This window comes from Pristiophorus japonicus, chromosome 17 (assembly GCF_044704955.1).
Source record: "Pristiophorus japonicus isolate sPriJap1 chromosome 17, sPriJap1.hap1, whole genome shotgun sequence".
NCBI lineage: Eukaryota > Metazoa > Chordata > Chondrichthyes > Pristiophoridae > Pristiophorus > Pristiophorus japonicus.
Genome location: NC_091993.1, coordinates 29,429,335 through 29,449,912, shown reverse-complemented (window position 1 = coordinate 29,449,912; position 20,578 = coordinate 29,429,335). Strand labels below are relative to the sequence as shown.

The window sequence follows — 20,578 nt, the reverse complement described above, 5'->3', positions numbered from 1 at the left end:
TGCGTTAAAAGAGCATAATCGTCCTAATGAAATCATGCTCCCCTAGAGACCTCAGGCAGTATCTTATTTCCATTGTAAGGTACAGGGTTGAGTGCTGTAAAGACATGTACACACATAGCTACCGGGATTGCTAACAAGGAGCTGTGGAGTAGACATAAGTTGGTAATTATTGCAACATTTTAAGACAGTTTTAAACTTCCCTCAAGCGCAAAATCTCACTTGAAAAGTAGTGTGCAAGATAACTAAAAACTATTAAGAGGCAACAAAACATGGCAGTGAATGTCCTTAATACAAAATACATGCTAGTTAACTGGACTTAAGCATTCATCCCATGGAATCACAATTACTGCCTAGGGACATTACTTAAGTGAAATTTACAGAAGCAAATAACCACTTTACACCCTGCTATGCAACAAATTTAAACCAACCTAACGAATAAATAAGGGCATGTTGCTGACACTCACCATGTTATGATGATGACCACCCCCACCCCCACCCTTTACAAAGTAACAAGGGTGCAGGTCCGCAGGATTGATTATGATAAAGGTAACTATTTGGTCCATCCAATGCTCCCGTTAATTTGTTTTTTGGGTGCCCGTTCAAAATGCCGCGAATGCGCGGGTTTTTCCACATTGAAAAGCCGACGAGCCGACCGCAGAGGTTAAAGACATCCCCATCTCATCCACCCAAAAGAATCTAGAGCAACCCACTATATCCAGTTACAGCATCCAAATGCAAATGCTTACGATGGGTTGTATCTCACAGGTAGCTCTATAAATCTCTCCAGCAGTGCACATTCCTTTTGTGTGTGCAATTAATTCAACATTGAAAACATGTGAATTACATATTTGGTTGGTTGCATTTCCACTCTTCCTATTTAATCTATTTAAAAAAAAATGACCTGGAGCCAATTAGTCTCTGTGAAAGTATGGCTTTCAAAAAGTTTCTAACTTTGTGGGAAAGTGAAAGAGGAGAAAGCTTAACTGCCCAGGGAAAATAAAATGAACTCTTGGATCACCGTGGGGGTAATACTAAAAAGAAATTGTGCACAAAACCAAAAATAATAAAATTAGTTTTAGGAAGTGTACAGGATTTTAGAAATTAACTCTAGGTACCAAATACCTCATATGTCCCACATACATTTAATTTGAATAGGCATTGCACTATTAGTCACCAGGTCAAAATTTGCTAAATGGTATAATTTATAATAACAGAGTAGTGTAGTGCAGCATACAAAAGGGCCCTGTACTAGAATGTAGTCACAATCCCATCGACCTGGTGCAAAAAAAAAGTTATGCCACAATATCACTCTACATTATATAGTACTGCAATATAGCAATACAAAGTACGATTTTAAAATCAACTCTACAGCAGAAGAAAGGCGAAAACAATCTGAACCAATTCCATACAAGAACCCAAAAGGGCAATTGGCATTTTGACGAGGTATGTTAAAAATATGTTCTACTAACAAAGCATTTCTGCAATCCTATTAGGCAAACATCAATGACATCCTAAAAATATGAAATTTATCCACCCTATATAAGCACTCATTTCCCAAAAGCGCACACATTTGAAGTATAGTGTAAAGCTGTTACATACAGGAACTGACGGCGGAGACACTGATCGTACGTGTACTTTGTCCTTTTCCCTGGGTGTCCTCTCTGGTTTCGCAGGCCTTTCCATTCTCGTCTCGGCAACAATTGCTTTGAGCTGTTTAAGCTTCTCATCTTTCACCCAAAGCTGGTTTTGCATCTCGAGCTGCTTGGCTTGAACACGTCGTTCCTGCAGATCAATTTTGGCCCGTTTTTTTTTCCACGGGGGAGAGGAAAGGTAGAGAAAGAGATGGGGAAGAGAGAGAGAGAGAGAGAAAAAAAAAGAGAGGAAAATGCTTAATCCACCTTGCGACTACTTTAGGCAATTCAGTGATTGTATACTTTTTATAGGAATACTCCAGAATAAGATACAAAAGCCCATGAGCCCTGGCCTCAACCCCTAAAACCCAGTTCTATTTGCCCTTGTATTTCTTCATTGAATTGTTTGGTTTCCATTTTATGGGCCTGAAGGTTGAAGCAGGCTCTTGCCTCTGTTGTGTATCTGTAAAGCATGCACTCCCATGTTCCGCCACCAGGGAGCTCATCCCCTGAACTCCCAAGTGTTCCTAACACAGATGAGGCTGCACACAGGGAGGTTAAAGTAACAGTGACCTCAGTCTTTAATAAAACACTCCAGAGTGAGGAACAGGCCTTAGGGGCCAGCTTATATACAGTGCTTCCAAGGGATGCTGGGATCCCTTGGGACTTCAGGGGATGAGCTCCCTGGTGGCGGAACATGGGAGTGCATGCTTTACAGATACACAACATCCTCGTTGTTGGATACACCCTGAATCAGAATACCAAGATAGGTTAACAACATCTTAACAAATGCAAATTAGTCAGAACATTACATATAAGTGGCCCGTGAGGCTCCATAGTATGCAGCTAAACATAAACATTTGGACACTCCTGCACTGCAAGACACGGACCCTCAAAAATTCATGTTTAAAAAAAAATTTACCCCTCAAAAATCTTAAATATGGATGCTCAGAAACTAAAATGCTTACCATGCAAGTGGTCTGCTAGTTGGAGCTGCTGTGTTTGAGAGATGGCAATTCAGGGCCGAGACTCCCAAAACAGCACATTATTGGAATGGAGGCATACTTTGCACAAATAGGACATTATTCAGGATGTTGTTCCTTTCACCATCGGTATTGTGAAAATGTTCTGAACATTCATATTACAGAGCTTTACCGAACCCAAGACTGGGGAAAATTTAAATCAGCCTAAAAATTAAGCTGTAACCATGCGCAGTTCACAGCATGCAGAACCCAGAGTTACTCACACATTCTTTCTCCCATTTCATCTTCGTATCAGTCATCACTCCTTGCATTCTCTGCTCCAAGCGCCGCTTGTCCGACACTTCTCGGTGCAGCTTTTGGTCCCTCTCGTCCAACTCATGCTGTAAAGTCCGCTTGTCATCTTCATAGATATTTGCTGTTTTTTGCAATATCTCAATCTAGGAGCAGAAACGCAAAGTTAATCCTAAAATTTCCCCATCCGTCTGCATGCTGCTTCTGCCAAGGTTAGTCCACCAGATCTTTTTGCTGCAAATCCATTAGATCGCCAATATTCATAATACAATTCAGAAGTCGCTGCGTACCATCCAGTCACGACTAGTAACATTTGGCTGAGCTGATGATCCAAATTCGCAGACTTCCATTCAGTTTCCCTGACTAGAATAACAGCACTGAGATTTAGCACTGCTCTCTCGCTACCCAGCCAGAGAAAGCAAAGCTATCCTAGCCCATAAAGGGGTTACCAGAATATGCTCTCCTTTTCCCTTGTTACATGTTCAAGTCCACCACTCCAGAGACCCAACGAGGTGTACAATAGCCGCGTAACATTCCCCCTCTCAAAACCCAGGAAAGCACACATTGTTTGATGCCCCAATTCAGAAAAGCCAAGATTGATAGCTACCCTGCTGATTGGCATCAGACTGCCTGCATGCAAAGGGGGGGAAGGGAATGATGTTTTACAAGAGTATCAGCAGGCTATCTGACTGCTGCGACATCATAACCAAGTCTTGTGCAGTGGTCCACACACCTACATTTTTTAAGCAGAGGTCGCTGGATAGCAAATAGAAGCAGAACCACTGCAGCAACTCACCAAGGCTTCTTTGGCAGCACCTCCAAAACCCACGACCTCACCACCTAGAAGGACAAGGGCAGCAGGCGCATGGGAACATCACCACCTCCACGTTCCCCTTCAAGTCACACACCATCCTGACTTGGAAGTATATTGCCGTTCATTTATTGTCGCTGGGTCAAAATCCTAGAACTCCCTCCCTAACAGCACTGTGGGAGCACCTTCACCCCACGGACTGCAGCGGTTCAAGTCGGCGGCTCACCACCTTTTCAAGGGCAATTAGGGATGGGCAATAAATGCTGGCCTTGCCCACATCCCCATGAATGAAAAAAAAAGAACCCCTCTATTCCAGCGAACAGGTGGCTATTAAACATCTCAGCAAAGTCTAACTGAGAGCAGGAGTTCTGATGAAAGATAATTGATCTGAAACGTTAACTCTTGTTTCTCTCTCTCCACAGATGCTGCCTGACTTGCATTTTCTGTGAAGGTGAGCTGGGAAACTACCCCTTCAAGACTGAGTCTTCAGTTTGACTTTGGGCACAGAAACTGAACTACAAGAGTACCAAGTGCATACAATTGTGACAATTTTAAGTCTGACTGTAGATGGAAGAAGTGCACAACAAAGCTGCTCACCTCACTTAAGAGAATACCACTGTGAGAAACAGAAATGTTGCACTGGTACAGTAGTGGGTGCTCAGAACTTGGATTTTAAAGCACATTGTTTGCATTGAATAGCAGGATCTTTACTCCTCATGGCCAACATTGGCTGCCAAAAGTGCAGAGTACCCAAACACCAACAAAAACATCAAAGCACATAGGTGAAGCTTGCTGTGGTGATCCAGCTACAAGTGAAGACATCTCGCACACCTGCTCTCACACTCCCGAGTTCACAGAAAAAGATAAAATAATGACCTTGTATTCCAGAGTTTTGATTTTCTTCTCCAGCCGCTCAGACTCCGCTTTCTGCGCAGTTATAAACCGTTCCCTTTCCAGCAGCTTCTCTTGCTGATCATGTATGTAGTTCTCCTTTGCCGTGAAGTTATTATCCCAATCGTGAAGCATCCCTCTGATAGTGTTCGCTGGTCAGCATTAGAGCAAAAAAATTATACAGTTTGCTCCTAAACACGAGAAAGAAAAGAGAGAGGGGGAGAGAGCGCGAGCGAGCTTGGGCCTGCCTTAAATTCTACTTTTTCTTGTTCTCACCAATCTCAGACATTATGGCCCCAAATTTTAATTCTCCGACTTGGCGGAAGCCAGGCAGGGCAGCTAAAACGCTGCCAGTCACTCATCCCCTCTGATCCGGCTGTCTTCCAGCCATTTCCTGATCTTAGCCTGCTCTTTTGAGCAGGAAACCCGCAGGAAAGAAGCGAGGTCCTTCTTTAAATATGTCATTGCGACTGTGGCAGTAATTTTAGCTGGTGGCCTGAGTGAGGGTGGGGGGTGGGGGAAGCAGTAACTGCGCTCCCATCAGGCCAAACCGGTCAGACGGGGGAATTGTGGGCCAAAAGAGGCCCAGCGGGCAAGTTTGACAAATTTAATTTCAAGTTTTTTTTGAGGGCCAAGAGAAGCAGGGGTGATTTTTGGACCTCACAAGAAAGCCTTAGGCCTCCCTTGCCCCAGGAATCCCCTCAACTGATGGCTGGGAACCCTTCCCACGGGTCTGCAGCTGTGGCTTTCTGCTGTCGAACCTCACTCCCACCCGCTTCAGAATTCGGCGCACTGTACCCAACCCCCCCTTAAAACCGGTGCCTATATTTTTGTTAGCATCAATGAACAATACTAAGAAATCAGATAAAAAGTTACCTGCCAAGCTGCTCAAGCCAAACCACACTTTTTCTGGTTGGGGAACCTGCTTTGTGAGTGAAGTTAAGGGGCTGACACGATTGAACTAAGAAAAGAATTGCTGCGCTTTTCCCATTACGTACCAGTTTTCTTCATCTCCTCAGTTGCCAGGTTACGTATTCTGTGCCGTTGTTCCAAACACTCTAGAAGCCGTGGCAAAGTATGCTCGTCACTCGCATCCATTAGCTCAACCGAAGGCAATGGTGCAAAACTCTGCAGGAACACTTCTGTAATGGACGGGTCTGCGGAAATGGCAGGCAAGCAAAAGAGCTGAGTTAGGATTGTAAAACAAACACTATTCTGTCTCCTTGTTGTTTGTAAAGCTCTTCTGTTCCCCCTCATTGATTTGTCTTTCCTGAAGCGTGTTTTAACATTTGAAAAAAGTGCGCTTCCTTCTCCAATGCAAATGCAGAAACCTTTAGCAGTACAGTACAAGATGAATTAAAAATTGATTATCACCTAAAACAAAATTTATATAAAAGGCTAACTAATGTTCCTTAAGTTTGTGGATCTTTGTACTCTACCGTTCTAGTAAGCAGCGAGAGAGAGAGAGAGAGAGAGAAAGCAGAGAAAGAGAGCGAGAGCAAGCGAGCGCGAGAGCAAGCGAGCGCGAGAGCAAACGAGCGCGAGAGCGAGAGCACGCCTATACTTGATTAACATGAGACGAGGAATAATCTTGACCAGGTCAGTTTCTAATCTTAAAAAGCAAAAGCTAACATCCCAAAGAAAAAGTTCTGTTTAAACAAAAAATTATTCATTGCTCATTTAGGCAAATTTTTTTGGAATCCTAAAAATATTGTACATGCAATGTGCAAAGCTAGACTGAACTTTCAGTAAATTACTGCCTCTCTCCTGAGACGTGCTAGTTCCAGCAGTGTTGGCAGCCCTCTGGTACTTTGCCCAGGTGACCATTCTTTGTGTTGTGAACCCAGGAGTGCAATCATGGTGCTGCGTGGTACACAGTTAATATCTCAGCCATGCCCAACCCTCCCTGCACCCAGCAACCACACATGCACTTTTCAGTAGCAGTCACTAACTAGTGAACAGGAGTAGGAATCCTGGTAATAGTATTGCCCCAATTGCTGCCCCGGCAGAGAGTAAGCAGCAAACCTAGGACCTCTGGTCTGCATTGCTTTGCAACAGCCCACTATGTATTTACGTTGAGTTTACAGCATTGAAACAGGCCATTCGGCCCAACTGGTCTGTGGATGCTCCACACAAGCCTCCTTCACCCCCGGCTCATCCGATCATCACTGATATTTATCCACTGAGGCAACATGGAAACTATCCACGAGTTTTCAATAACTAAAAGCACTGGGGAAGCATTAACATAAACTGTTATCTGAAGTATCAAATTGACATGCACCACGAACTGCTTGGAATTGGTATGATGGGAAGCAGGGTGGAGTCATCTTAGAGGTGGTGATAGTCTCTGAAAAAAGTCAACCTCACAACGGTGGACAATGACTCCATTTTAAATTAAGGCACTTTGGTGAATTGAAATTTCAAACAGGATGGTGTCCATTTTAAATGGAAATCAGTCACACCCAATTTTTTTTAATATATAAAAAAGCAAGTTTGATTTGCACTGGGAGTTGTTTTAAAAAAAAAGGTTGAAGCAATACGTTCTGCAGGGTCCATACCCCCCAAAAAGCCCAACCTACAAAGTAGCAACACCGTTTCTCTCTGCACAGCACAATACCTCCATCAACAGGGCCTCCTCGCAGTTCTAGTTTTCTCGTCAATTCTTCTTTGAAAGCGTGATTCCTGTATCTACGTCCTGGAGTGAGGCCACAGATCGGTTTATCTACAGGTCTGGCTACTTCCACTTCTTGAGTCATTTCAGCAAACCTCATAACCAGCTGCAGTGCATGCAAAATAGTTTGAATTAGATAAAACATTACCATTTTAATCTACAGAAAATGTCTGAAAATACTAAAACTTTTTTTTTAAACCAAAGAAACAAAAGCTCCTCACAGCTTCTCAAAGTTCGAACCATAACTTCAGACATTAAAGCCCATTCATTAAATAACCAGGGAGAAAAGTAAAAATGTAAAGAAGCTGGACGTAGCACAGAACCACTACATCCGGTCTCATGAGACAGGCAGAAGACATCTGAAATGTATTGGCTCTAAAGTATTCACGGCTCACTTAGTGTTGCCAAAAGACTTAAAAAAAAAAGATGTTCAGACTTAGAAACATAGAAATCTAGAGCAGAAGGAGGCTATTTCGGCCCATCGCGTCCGCGCCGGCCGACAAAGAGTCGCATGCCCTCGGTCAGCAGTCCTGAAGGTTACATATAAACCTATGAACAATGACTGAAAGGCAAAGCGCGCCCAGCCCAACCAGTCCACCTCACACAACTGCGACACCCCTTATACTGAAACATTCTACACTCCACCCCAACCAGAGCCATGTGATCTCCTTGGAAAGGCAAAAAACAGATAAAAACCCAGGCAATTTAGGGAGAAAAAAATCTAGGAAAATTTCTCTCCGACCCATCCAGGCGATCGAAACTAGTCCAGATCACCCCGGTTGTATTCGATTCCCTGCAGTACTTACGATCGTATCTGCGCCGGCCAACAATTACCAGCTCCAGGTCCGTAATTCTGCAGGTTACGGCACTTTAAGTGCTCATCCAACCATCTTTTAAATGTGGTGAGAGTTTCTGCATCCACCACCCTTCCAGGCAGTGAGTTCCAGATCCCCACAACCCTCTGCGTAAAGCACACCCCCCTCAAAACCTTCCACCAACCACCTTAAAACTATGCCCCCTCGTAATAGACCCCTCCACCAATGTAAGTAGGCCCTTACTATCCACTACGTCCAGGCCCCTCAATATTTTGTACACCTCCTCTCAACCCCCTCTGTTCCAATGAGAACAAACCCAGCCTATCCAATCTGTCCTCATAACCAAGATTCTCCATTCCAGGCAGCATCCCAGTAAATTTCCTCTGCACCCCCTCTACTGCAATCACGTCCTTCCTATAATACAGCGACCAGAACTGCACGCAGTACTCCAGCTGTGGCCTAACCAAAGTATTATACAATTTAAGCATAATCTCCCTGCTCTTATATTCTATGCCTCGGCCAATAAAGGCAAGCATTCCGTATGCCTTCTTAACCACCTGGCCTGCAACTTTCAGGGATCTGTGGACAAGCACTCCAAGGTCCCTTTGTTCATCTACACTATTAAGTGGCCTACTGCTTAATATGTTTACCCTTTCCTTATTAGCCCTCCCAAAGTGCATTACCTCACACTTCTCTGAATTAAATACCATTTACCACTGCTCTGCCCACCTGACCAGTAGATTGATATCCTCCTGCAGCTTATGACTTTCCTCTTCATTATCAGCCAATTTTAGTGTCGTCTGCAAACTTCTTAATCATACTCCCTATATTCAAATCTAAATTGTTGATATATACCACAAAAAGCAAGGGACCCAGTACTGAATGGTATGACAATCGACCCCATTCGTTCTACAGCACTCACCAGGGATTCCTCGTAGTCGTCTGCTTTGGGATTGACGCACACAATCATCCGGACCTTCCCCTCGCCGTCAAAGTAGTTTTTAAAGAGATGAGTGAGCTTTGAATCTCTGTATGGAACCATCTGGAAAAAAAAACCATGATGTCAGCTGGTCACACAACACCCTACACTCAAATCCTTTTTTTTTAAAAAAAGACCCTTTACAATTAATCTGTGCAAAATCCTAAACACGGACCAACACCATTGCCTTGAAGTTTTAGTCCCAAAGCATCCTTGTGCTGTACTACTGCAAGAGCATTTTTGCTTGCTTACAACCTAAGCAGTCACTTTTGAAAATCAAGTAATAGACAAACATTACCTTATTTGTTCCATACATTTGGTTCTCTCGGAGCACTTCAATACACGTTCTTAGAGTCATCAACGACTGATTAATGTTACCTGCAAGAGAGAGAGAGTTGGGAAGCTGTTATTTTATTTTTGCTGATCAGAATGTCTGTAAAACCTCCTTCAACAGAATTTGTGCTAGTCACCGTGAACCATTTTCCAAACATGACCCTTTCTGGTAAAACCCCAACCACCTCAACAAATGGAAGGATGTGCAAGACAAGCTGCAAAATTATCACAAGACTATTTTCAAGTTTCATACTGACATCATCATCATGAACAGAATTATAAATTATTAACCTCAGAACTCAATCTATCAGGTAGCAATTGCAGAAGTATTCTTGACCCAGGGATTGCGTGCTGCAGCTGCAGGCACAAGAGAAATCTTCAAGTGATCCAAGCGCATATCATAAAAGTATACTAATGCACATGATGAGCTGATATGGCCAGTATTTAGTTTTGAGAGAAATAAACAAGCATATTTACCATCAAAGTCCATAATAAGTTGGAAGTGAAACAAACCTGTTATGCAAACTTTTAAAATAGAAAAATAAATAGCAGTAAGTTTAAAAACAAAACACTGGCCTTTCTCATCTGGGGGAATTGGCCACGGTTTTTTATTTATAGCAACTTTGACTTTTTTTTTTAAAATAAAAGAGACATAAAAAGATCAATAATTATCAGCTGTGGTCAAATTCTACTTGATGTTAATTGCCATGCTTAAAGCTGCGTATAGATTGGGTTTGCTGCAAGATGTAATGCTTTATACGATAGATCAAAAAGCAAGCTATACTTTCATGCCTGTGTTTAGGAACATTTATTGTGGGTCTGCTTTTTTAACTCCTGCAAATTAGCTCAAAAGCTAAATAATGCCCAAGAGGAGAAGCTCAGCTTTGAAAAGATATCTACATGTGAGGGCTCAGACCATTGTGATGCAAAGCAGTACAGCATGCCAGCTGTGGTCTGTCTTCCAAAGGGATGCAAGGTTCTTCACAAAGCTGCTGACGTTTTCGTCGAAAAGCATCTTAGAGCTCAGTGCTGCATCAATACTTGTGCTTCATCATCATAGGCAGTCCCCCGGAGTCGAGGATGACTTGCTTCCACACTAGAAATGAGTTCTTAGGTGACTGATGAGTCCAATGCAGGACCTACAGTCTCTGGCACAGGTGGGGCAGACGGTGGTTGAAGGAACAGGTGGGTGGGTTGCCACGTGCTCTTTCCGTTGTCAACGCTTGGCTTCAGCTTGCTCTCGGCAAAGAGACTCGAGGTGTTCAGCATCTTCCCGGATGCTTTTCCTCCACTTTGGGTGGTCTTGGGCCAAGTGTTGGCGGGGATGTTACATTTTTTCAAGGAGGTTTTGAGGGTGTCCTTGAAGTGTTTTCCTCTGCCCACCTGGGGCTCGCTTGCCGTGTCGGAGCTCCGAGTAGAGCGCTGTTTTGAGAGTCTCGTGTCAGGTATGCAGGCGATGTGACCCAGCCGGTGGAGCTGATCGAGCGTGGTCAGTGCTTCGATGCTGGGGATATTGGGCTGAGCAAGGACACCGATGCTGGTGTGCCTCCTCAACAGAGACCGTCTTCGACACGAGTGTCCTTGACTCCATGCCACTCGCCCCCATCTCAGCACAACCCCAGCCCGAGGTTGGAAAGATCATCCGACAACTGAAGAACAAATCATCAGGAGCAGATGGAATCCCCACCGAAGCACTAAAACATGGCGGAGAAGCACGACTGGCGCGGATCCATGACCTCATCTCTCTTACTTGCGCTTACAGCGTGGATAGTTAAACCACTTGGGGAAAGAGACAATTTCACTTGACACTTTTCAGCACAGGTAGACGAACTTAAAAACTCATCTCACCAAAGTGTTAAAAACCATAGGTGCATAACACACCATGAACAGAAGTAGCAAAGACAAGAGATGTGTGCACATGAACATTCACAGACGCGATTTTGCTTTGTGCAAATCCTTACCTGCCTCTCGCAGCCTGCTGCCTTCAGCTTTGGTCCTGTTCGTTCTCTCACTGCCTGCCAAGTCCACCAGGGACAGTTGGCTCACGGTCGTCTGATCCTTGGCCTGAGATTAAAGGAATACCCGAGTGACCTCATCAACTTATATATGCACAATTGTAAAAATATAGAAATATCCACTTTAACTACATTTATGATTTGCCCATCATAATACAACAGAGGGAACTGATACCATGTTAAATCTCTCCTGAGCAGCTGGATATTCTAGCAGGTACTCTGGTTCCCTATTTTAAAAACAAGTGATGGATAGCAGGAAGAAACAGTGAACTACTTGTAAAAAGATAATGCAATTTGATGCGACAGCAGCACAAATATACCCTAGCAGTGAAAATGCAGGTGGCCTTTCACTTAGAACATAAGAAACAGGAGCAGGGCATACGGCCACTTCGAGCCTGCTTCGCCATTCAATAAGATCATGGCTGATCTGATCTTGGCTTCAACTCCACTTCCCTGCCTGCTCCCCATAACCCTGGACTCCCTGGAATGGGATGGAAAAATTCACAGGTGGTCAGAGGACCAAAAGAAAATCAAACCAATTCTCATTCTTTGATGATACACACGAGGCTGAACAGAATGTGTGCAGCACTCAGTATAACATTCTGCAGTCTGAAGTAGATGGCATGCACTTATAGGTGCTATGGCTTGCAGTGTTCAGTCATTTGTAATGCGGATATCACTGACACCCAATAACTGAACTAGCAAATAAAAGGCAATGAATTAAACATCTTCCACGGTCTCATTTACCTGAAGGACATTATCCCCATCAGCATCTAATGGAGCCTGAGCTAATTTGATAATAAAAACACTGTGTGAACGGCTCGATTCCCGATTTAATGTAGTGTTAGCAACACGTCGCTTCTTCTGGCCTGCAAAAAAAAAAAATTGATTCAGTTCTCTCATTTTAGCTTTGCTTAATATGGTCAAAAGAATGCACAGAACCTAGTTTATAGGCAGCAAGGTGGGTCAGGAAATATGCAGAGAACTGGATTTCCATACAACAATCAAGATTGGGGTCACATACCTAGTCGTTATCTATGCATTTACATCAACAACCCTGGTCCTTTGCATTCTCAACTCCCTTATAATTATAGGCAATGTGCCAATGTTCTGTAGATATCCACAAGAATGTCAAATGTGTAAAATGAGTTAATTTAATGTATGCAACTTTATTTACTAAGTTTCTAAATACAGTTGTATGCATTTATTGGGCAGTAATTGAACTACCATGGTCTTTATGCTTCGAACCAAAGCCATCCTTCACACAATACTGGATTGCATTTGGATGTTGTGCTGTTCCACTCGAGCCGTGATGGAGGATGCGAAGAATTAACTAAACTTCCATTTGGAAAATGACCATAAATCAAAAGCAACTCTCTCACCTTTCCAAAAGACTTCAAAAGCCTCTTCTGTTGACTTCACTTCCACCTCAGTGCAACCAGCCACATACATGTTATGGTTAGAATCCTCGCGAAGAATTTTAGACTGTGGAGGTCTATAAGGAAAGTGTTTAGTCTCAAACTGATCTTTTAAAAAAAAACAAGTCCGAACAGTGCCATCATACCCCACATCCCAGAAATGTAGATGTTACTCAGCCAGATTTGAATGAAAACATTTAAGTAGCTCATACATTCAGCAATTAGGACATTAATATAATCTTAGAACCAAATTTTTTACAGTCTCCAAAACAATCTTTCACATACTTAATTTTATATATTTGGGCAGCAGTGAAGAGACTGAAGTCCAACTTCAGCATTCTACGCTATTAACTTTACTACTACATCTGAAATATATGCAGCAAATTATGAAAAAGTATCTGAATACATACATCATTACAGGTTTACCTATGGGGTACATTTACTTGATAGAAAAGATCAGCCGTTTAAATTAGTGTTTTTCTTTGCAATTTAACCATTTCTTTGTTCTACTCATCTGGTGATTTTCAGCCTAACTAGTACTTATAAGTAAACTTTAATAAAATCATCAGTTTAATTTGGCTGAACCACAAGATACAATTTGTCCAAGTAATAGATCATAATTGAAATGTCATAATCTATAAATTGCAGATTTATTTATTTCTATGCAGGGTTGTTCCAAGGAAGTCAGCATTAAGTGGGATGCCATATCGAGTTTTAGATTATTGTGAATGTATGCAGCACATGATTTCAACACAACACAATTCTGCGTGTTAAACCAGAATCACTTCTATGGATTTGAGAAACAAGGCCAGGAGTTATCTTAAGCAGCAAAGCAGAACTGGAAACACCTGTAAAAATTATGCATGCAACTTACACAGGAGCAGCAGCCATTTTAAGTATGTATTCAAATGCAGTACCAACCAGGAACTGCAGAGATTGCCTGGTATCCATTACATTTCCAAAACATAGAATTGGAATTCACTGTATTAATCGTCGAAAAGGAGTCAGTGATTTGAACCAGATTCACATCAACGGTTTTCAGGCAAGGAGAATTATATAGGGCGGTGGTCAATACCGCAGCATTAGGAAAATTATAAAAAGGAGATTTAAAAACAGAACTTGCATCACAGATGGACTGCTCTACTTTCCACCCTAAAGAATGTGTGTGTGTGTGTGTGTAAAAATTAACAAGTTTGCAAATAAGCATTTTTACAAACAATGTAGAGAAACCACATACAATGCAAGTCCTTCTGATAAAATATGTTCACATATTGCAAATGTAGCTGAGGATTACCATTATGAAATACTAGTATGAATTAGTGAAAATTTCAAAACAAGATGTAAAATAAACCAAATGGCCTACTCCTGCTCCTATTAACAGATTATCTCTTCATGCATCATATTGCTGTTTGTAGGACCTTGCTGTGTACAAATTGGCTGCCATGTTTCTCTACTTTTCAAGCGACTACACATCACTGCATTGGCTGTGAAGCGAGTTGGGACATCCTGAGGCCATGAAAGGCACTATATAAATGCAAACTCTTTCTCTTTATATAAATGGAGGTCTAAACTGCCTGATAAGTTCTGGCCTTTACTTATTTTTCCATTTTCTTTGTTGACAAATCTTGAGCAGAGCTGTCCAAACAACAGCTAGAGGATTCACAGGAATATCATTAATGTACAGATGAGGGAACAAAAGAACAGATACATCCTTCCACGGGATATAAGGACTAAAGCCGAGCATTTGGCAACTACAAAGCTCCTTCCAAATCAGACAAAAAAATCTACTTAGTATTAACAGAATGCATTATTGGGGAGGAAGGGAAAGATAACTCTCACAAATATACATCTATATGGTCATAATCAGATATATTTGTTCAAGAGATTGAAGGCAAAACAAATTGCTTACTATTGGAATTTTTTTTTTTTAAAGAAACAAGTTAACAGCCAAGCATTTGTTGTGCTAGCATCATGTTCCGTGCCGTGGACTAAGCACTAGTGCAAGCGGTGAAAGCCTCTAGACATGCTTGGGACCACTACTGGTCACAATAATTAGGAAGCCATGGGATAGGTTGACAGGACTGCTTTGTTAGCCGAAAGGACAATATTAACTAGTACAAAACATCAACCAGCTAAATTTTACCCAACTGCTATACTAGTTATACGGATTACCCCCGACAGCTTGTACATTACGGAGACGTACATGAACTCAATGTTCCGCACAGGAGTGTTGTTACTGTTCCACCTGATAAAGAAACATGGTAACAGTTATAAAAATCCCAATATAAAGCTCATTTGGTCATGTTAAGAAGTTGTTCTTTTAGGTTATGTGGTGCATGAAAGAGGAGATAAGTGAACATATACTCACTCGAGTGGAGCCCATTCAACTGTGCAGAAATTAGTAGATAGTTTTTTCACTTATTAATATTTTTTGTCATTCAAACAAGTGAAACATGCTTTTGCTGAACAGGAACACTAACTTCCCTCAATGACCCCAGACGATCACCCCCTTCTCTTCTCCCTTCATGCAAGCACAACTATGTAAAGGGCCTTTTGGGAAGTGAGAAATATTCAGCCATTTCCAAAAGGATTCTGGAGAATTACAATATACACACACTACAACTTGAGTCAAAGGAATTCAATTCTTTGGAACACAAAGATGGGAGAAAAAGCAATGTGTGAGGAGGACACAAAAAATCTGCAAAAGGACATAGACAGGCTAATTTGGCAGATGGAGTATAATGTTGGAAAGTGTGAGGTCATGCACTTTGGCAGAAAAAAATCAAAGAGCAAGTTATTATTTAAATGGAGAAAGATTGCAAAGTGCCGCAGTACCTGGGGGTACTTGTGCATGAAACACAAAAGGATAGCATGCAGGTACAGCAAGAGACCAGGAAGGCCAATGGTATCTTGGCCTTTATTGCAAAGAGGATGGAGTGTAAAAGCAGGGAAGTCTTGCTACAGCTATATAAGGTATTGGTGAGGCCACACTTGGAAAACTGCATGCAATTTTGGTTTCCATATTTACGAAAGGATATACTTGCTTTGGAGACAGTTCAGAGAAGGTTCACTAGGTTGATTCCGGGGATGAAGGGGTTGACTTATGAGGAAAGGTTGAGCAGGTTGGTCCTCTACTCATTGGAATTCAGAAGAATGAGAGGTGATCTTATCGAAACGTTTAAGATTATGAGGGGGCTTGACAAGGTGGATGCAGAGAGGATGTTTCCACTGATGGGGGGGGGGGGGGGGACTAAAATTAGAGGGCATGATCTTAGAATAAAACAGAGATGAGGAGAAATTTCTTCTCTGAGGGTTGTTAATTCATGGAATTCGCTGCTTCAGAGAACTGTGGAAGCTGGGACATTGAATATATTTAAGACAGAAATAGACAGTTTCTTAAACGATAAGGAGATAAGAGGTTATGGGGAGCGGGCGGGGAAGTGGAGCTTAGTCCATGATTGGATCAGCCATGATCTTATTGAATGGCGGAGCAGGCTCGAGGGGCCGTATGGCCTACTCCTGCTCCTATTTCTTATGTTCTTAATTAGGCTCCAAAGTGACAGGTGCACTTTATTACTTCAATATGGTTTTCAGTCGGGCTAGCATTAATAATTTAAAGAATTTTAATGCTTTGTACCAGAAGTTAAAAAGATTCAGTTTTTTTTTTAATTAAAAAGTTTCCTTCACTCTTTTCCTGTGTGCTGGGGTGCAGAGTGAACCTGTTATCAGATAGTTACACGCACATCTCGTGCAACTCCACTAGATGGCGACCGGGAGTAGGAACCACATGCAAATTTTCCCCCTTCCCAGTGCAGGTTGTCGCAGCTAATTGCTTTACTTGTGAGATCAGCTAACAGCACAAACAGGAAGCTAATTGAAGGCCTTAAGTGAGTTATTGGAGTAAGTGGATTTATATGTTTAAATTTGGCGCCCTTGGAATACAGATCATAATGACTGCAAAACTGAATAAGCAGCCATGTTCCATTTAAGGCGGGAGTGGGGATAGGGAAAGAAAGAAAGGGGAAAGAACAGTATACAAAAGGAATTGGAGGCAATATAGGAATCAACATCATGCCAAGCTGCAATGTGCCCCATTGGGGCCACAAACCCTGCAACATGAACTTTGACAAGAACTTTTTTTGGCCCTCATCACACCAGATTTTGTAAAGCAAATTAGCATTATCCAGTCACAATAGTCATAAATTATTACTATCCTAAATGGATGGGCAGTCTTTGGGGGCGGGGGAAGAAAGAGAGTACAGACGAAGATGCAACGCTAGTCCTGGCTGTATTAGAGTAATACAGCCGGTTCATGAACTCTCAGGTTGCCTGCATTTTCTGCAGTCTGGTGGAGTCTGTGTTCCATGTTTTTATATCGTGAGTGAGGTTGCAGCCCCTATTCCATTATTTGAAGGGGCTGCTCCTCGATTTTTAGCTGCACTTCAGTTCCACACTCCTGATCTTTGGGCACCCTGTGCAGGCAGGCGGGGGGGGGGGGGAAGTGGGCAGGTTGGCAAACCTCCTCGTGGCACTGTTCCTGGGCCAGGCCAAGGTGGCCATTAACTGGTCCAGGCAACGGGCGGTCGTTCAGCCCGACTGCCTGCCTCTTTTCCATGGCTACATTCGCGCCAGGGTGACCCTGGAGATGGAGCATATGGTGTCCACCGGTACGCTCCGCAAGAGGTGGGCGCCGGAGGGACTGGAGCGCATCATTATCCCCGGAAATCAAATTTTGATTTGATTTGTACGGTTTTCTTAAACATTTTTGGTTAGTTTGCAGTTTCTAGTTGTTGTGCCCCTTTAACAAGGGGACACTTGGTTTAATTGTATAATTTAAGAGAGTTGTATTAGAGTAATAATTATCAGCACACATTCAAAAAGACTGCTTACTAATTAATAGACAACCCATCTGGACATACACAAAACCAGAGTTGTGAAGAGACAGAAGAATTAGTACAGATGTACCAAGTATAATTTAAAGAACACCTAAAATTCCATTGGTGTTGAATTTTCTTTCGCAGAAAGTTTTAGTCTAAAATGGTCTTGAATTTAAAACAAAACCCTGATGGTACCACAAAGAATAGCAAAACACATCCATAACTTGATCATCTTTAAACAGCATATTCGAGGAAACGGAACACCTGAAGAATTTGAACATTATAGAACAATTGTTACTAAAACGGCTGGATTTAGATCTTGCATTAGTTTTCCTTATTTTGCATTTTCCCAACAAACTCCCACTGTGCAAAATATAAATGTAGGTGTTAAATCCATTTTAAGATAAGCTAACATATGCATGAAAGCACACGAGAAATTTTGTAAGAAAGCATCAAGGCATTTGTATCTTGTACAATATGCCTAGAAGCCCATGCCACATATTTAAACCCTAGCTGCAAGTCTTGTATTTGGTACCTGCAGTGTGATCAAATATGTAGTCCTACTAAATACAGAAAGAAAAACATACACTCATCCAGAATGAACTCTCAGTGTTAAGACATGCACAATAATTTCTTCCAAGATGCAGGCTCAGCAGGAATCTATGTTTAAACAAATGTCTGTAAAAATACTATATACATATCAGCAATTCAATCTGAGGATAGGTCCTTTCAAAGGACCAATGTAGTACTCATATTTTAACAAACCAAAATCACACTAAGATCTTCAAATCAGAAGAAAACAACATAATTGGGCTCAAGCTTCAGCTCAAGTTGCTCCTATTTTTTTTGGAGCAACTAGTTTAGAATGGAATATCTTAGAAATTGCAATTCACGGCCTTTAGTTTGCTCCAATTCTAGTGAGTTAGAATAGTTTTGTTTTAGAACAGTTTTTTTTCCAAAAGGGGGCGTTACCAGCCACTTGCGCCTGTTTTGCAAGTTTAGGCAGCGAAAACTTACTCCAAACTAACTTAGAATGGAATAACTAGATTTTTGTACGCTCAGAAAAACCTTGCCTACACTTTATAAATTAGGCGCAGGGAGCGAGAGATGGGGGGGTGGGAGTGGGGAGGAGGAAGTTATAGTGAAGTTAGAGGATTTTACAAGCATTAAACATGTCATTTTTACAAATAAAGACCCATCGTCAATAAGTCAACAAATCAAAAAAAATTAATATTTAAAAAAAATCAATAAATAAAAAATTTAAAGTTTCTACTCACCTACTGCAGCATCGGGAGCCCTCCAACAGCCTGCTGGGATGGGCCCCGCCACAGACGAGGATTTCGAGCGGGGGTCACCCCCAGCGAGATGGCGGGTGGGCAAGCCCCGCCGACGATGAGGAGTTCGGGCGGGGCCTGCCCCCAGGAGATGCCAGGCAAGCTCGCCGCAAGAGGCAAAGGCAGTCAGGCCACACGGCCCGGGATAGGGGCAACATCCCTTCGGCCAGGAATAGGGTCGTCGCCCGGAAACAGGATGCGCTGGGAGGGCCAGGAGTTACTGCGCATGCACGTAGCTTCCACTGCGCACGCATGCAGCTGCCAGCACTGTTTTTCGCGCAGGGCTGTAGCTCCACCCCCAGCAGCTCCTGCTGCGCCACGCCGAACTGGAAATGGGCCTACTGATAACGGAGAATCGCGAGGTAAGTATTTGGCACAATTTCCATTCCACAAATTAGGCGGGCCTCTCCGATGTGCGCCGTTCTGGCGGGTGTCCGAAACTTGAGCCCATTATGACACATACCAAACATTACGAGTGAAGTGGAGTGTGGTTAGCCACTGTGAAAAGTTTGGAGAAGCCAAAGCTTTAGCTTCTACAGAGAACGTGCATTCAGCCAGGTCATAGTAATCTGTAACTCTAGCCCAGTCAGTGCATTTGTGCACATTTTGAAATGCAATTCAGTTTTAATTTGGGTCCATTCTAGATTTATGACAACAGCTTTGGGTTACTCCTTCTCTCACTCTTGCATTTCAATACTGGATTAAAAATAAAGTTAAGCACCTTCCATCATTTCTTGGATTCTTCTGTAATGTCTGCACCCTGCAGGGCAAGCAGATCGCTTCTCATCCCTGTTGACAGCATTCTAAATCCGACACTAGGACACATTTAAAAACCGGAGGATGAAACACGCCCTCCCCTCCCTTTCTTTGGAGAAGTAGCTAGTTTCCAGTCAGCATCTCCACCATAATCATATCACTCGATGTTATCGAAATACATCATGGAGATTCGGCAAGCAGGCAGACACAGAAGTGAAACGTCAACAGAAAAGCATTTATAATAATCTTAATGCAACCTACTTTGGTTTAATTGGGTCTGGTGGTATTTCTTCCAGAAGATCATAAAGGTAGTTGTTGTAGATTTCAATATAGGAAACAAATAGACTATAAACACTGTCCTCATCGACTCCCTCAGCTTTGCAGTGCTCAGGCACGGTGATCATATCTGCAAACTCTGGATCCATTCTCTGCCTGAGGAAATCATTGGTTCAGCAAATTTACGACATACTTGACGGAACTGCTGGGATTATTAAAATGGGACATCACTACCTTTAATAAGATTCCTTGATTTTATTAAATATCCATGCAACATTTGCGTGCTCTTTCAAAGATCTATATATAGTGTATGAAATTCAGCAACATTTCTGGTGTTGTGGATTCCCTGTACTCTATTCCCATATCTCCAAAAGGGACCATCTGACCCAAAGTGGACATTCTTCACATGAACTCTGACGAAGCTGTTCAGGCATTTACAGCTAACCCTGATCCTACCTTTGTTAGATGTCTACATTGCAGCAAGAATCAGAGTAGCA

General features: G+C 42.4%; 1 protein-coding gene across 3 annotated transcripts in view; it reads right to left on the bottom strand.

The window, feature by feature from the left end:
• The window catches only part of kif23 (kinesin family member 23), a 44,973-nt gene that overhangs the window by 9,684 nt on the left and 14,711 nt on the right, over positions 1 to 20,578 (bottom strand). For 2 of the 3 annotated variants that reach the window (XM_070858540.1, XM_070858542.1), the window contains exons 7-18: positions 20,067 to 20,237; positions 15,042 to 15,083; positions 12,803 to 12,915; positions 12,168 to 12,289; positions 11,367 to 11,469; positions 9,371 to 9,450; positions 9,016 to 9,135; positions 7,225 to 7,384; positions 5,606 to 5,764; positions 4,593 to 4,759; positions 2,878 to 3,051; positions 1,600 to 1,782 (exon numbers count right to left, since the gene is read on the bottom strand). In XM_070858540.1, coding sequence (XP_070714641.1) covers positions 1,600 to 1,782; positions 2,878 to 3,051; positions 4,593 to 4,759; positions 5,606 to 5,764; positions 7,225 to 7,384; positions 9,016 to 9,135; positions 9,371 to 9,450; positions 11,367 to 11,469; positions 12,168 to 12,289; positions 12,803 to 12,915; positions 15,042 to 15,083; positions 20,067 to 20,237 — 1,594 coding nt within the window. The remainder of the gene's footprint in view (positions 1 to 1,599; positions 1,783 to 2,877; positions 3,052 to 4,592; positions 4,760 to 5,605; positions 5,765 to 7,224; positions 7,385 to 9,015; positions 9,136 to 9,370; positions 9,451 to 11,366; positions 11,470 to 12,167; positions 12,290 to 12,802; positions 12,916 to 15,041; positions 15,084 to 20,066; positions 20,238 to 20,578) is intronic. The other variant, XM_070858541.1, reaches the window with a different exon arrangement.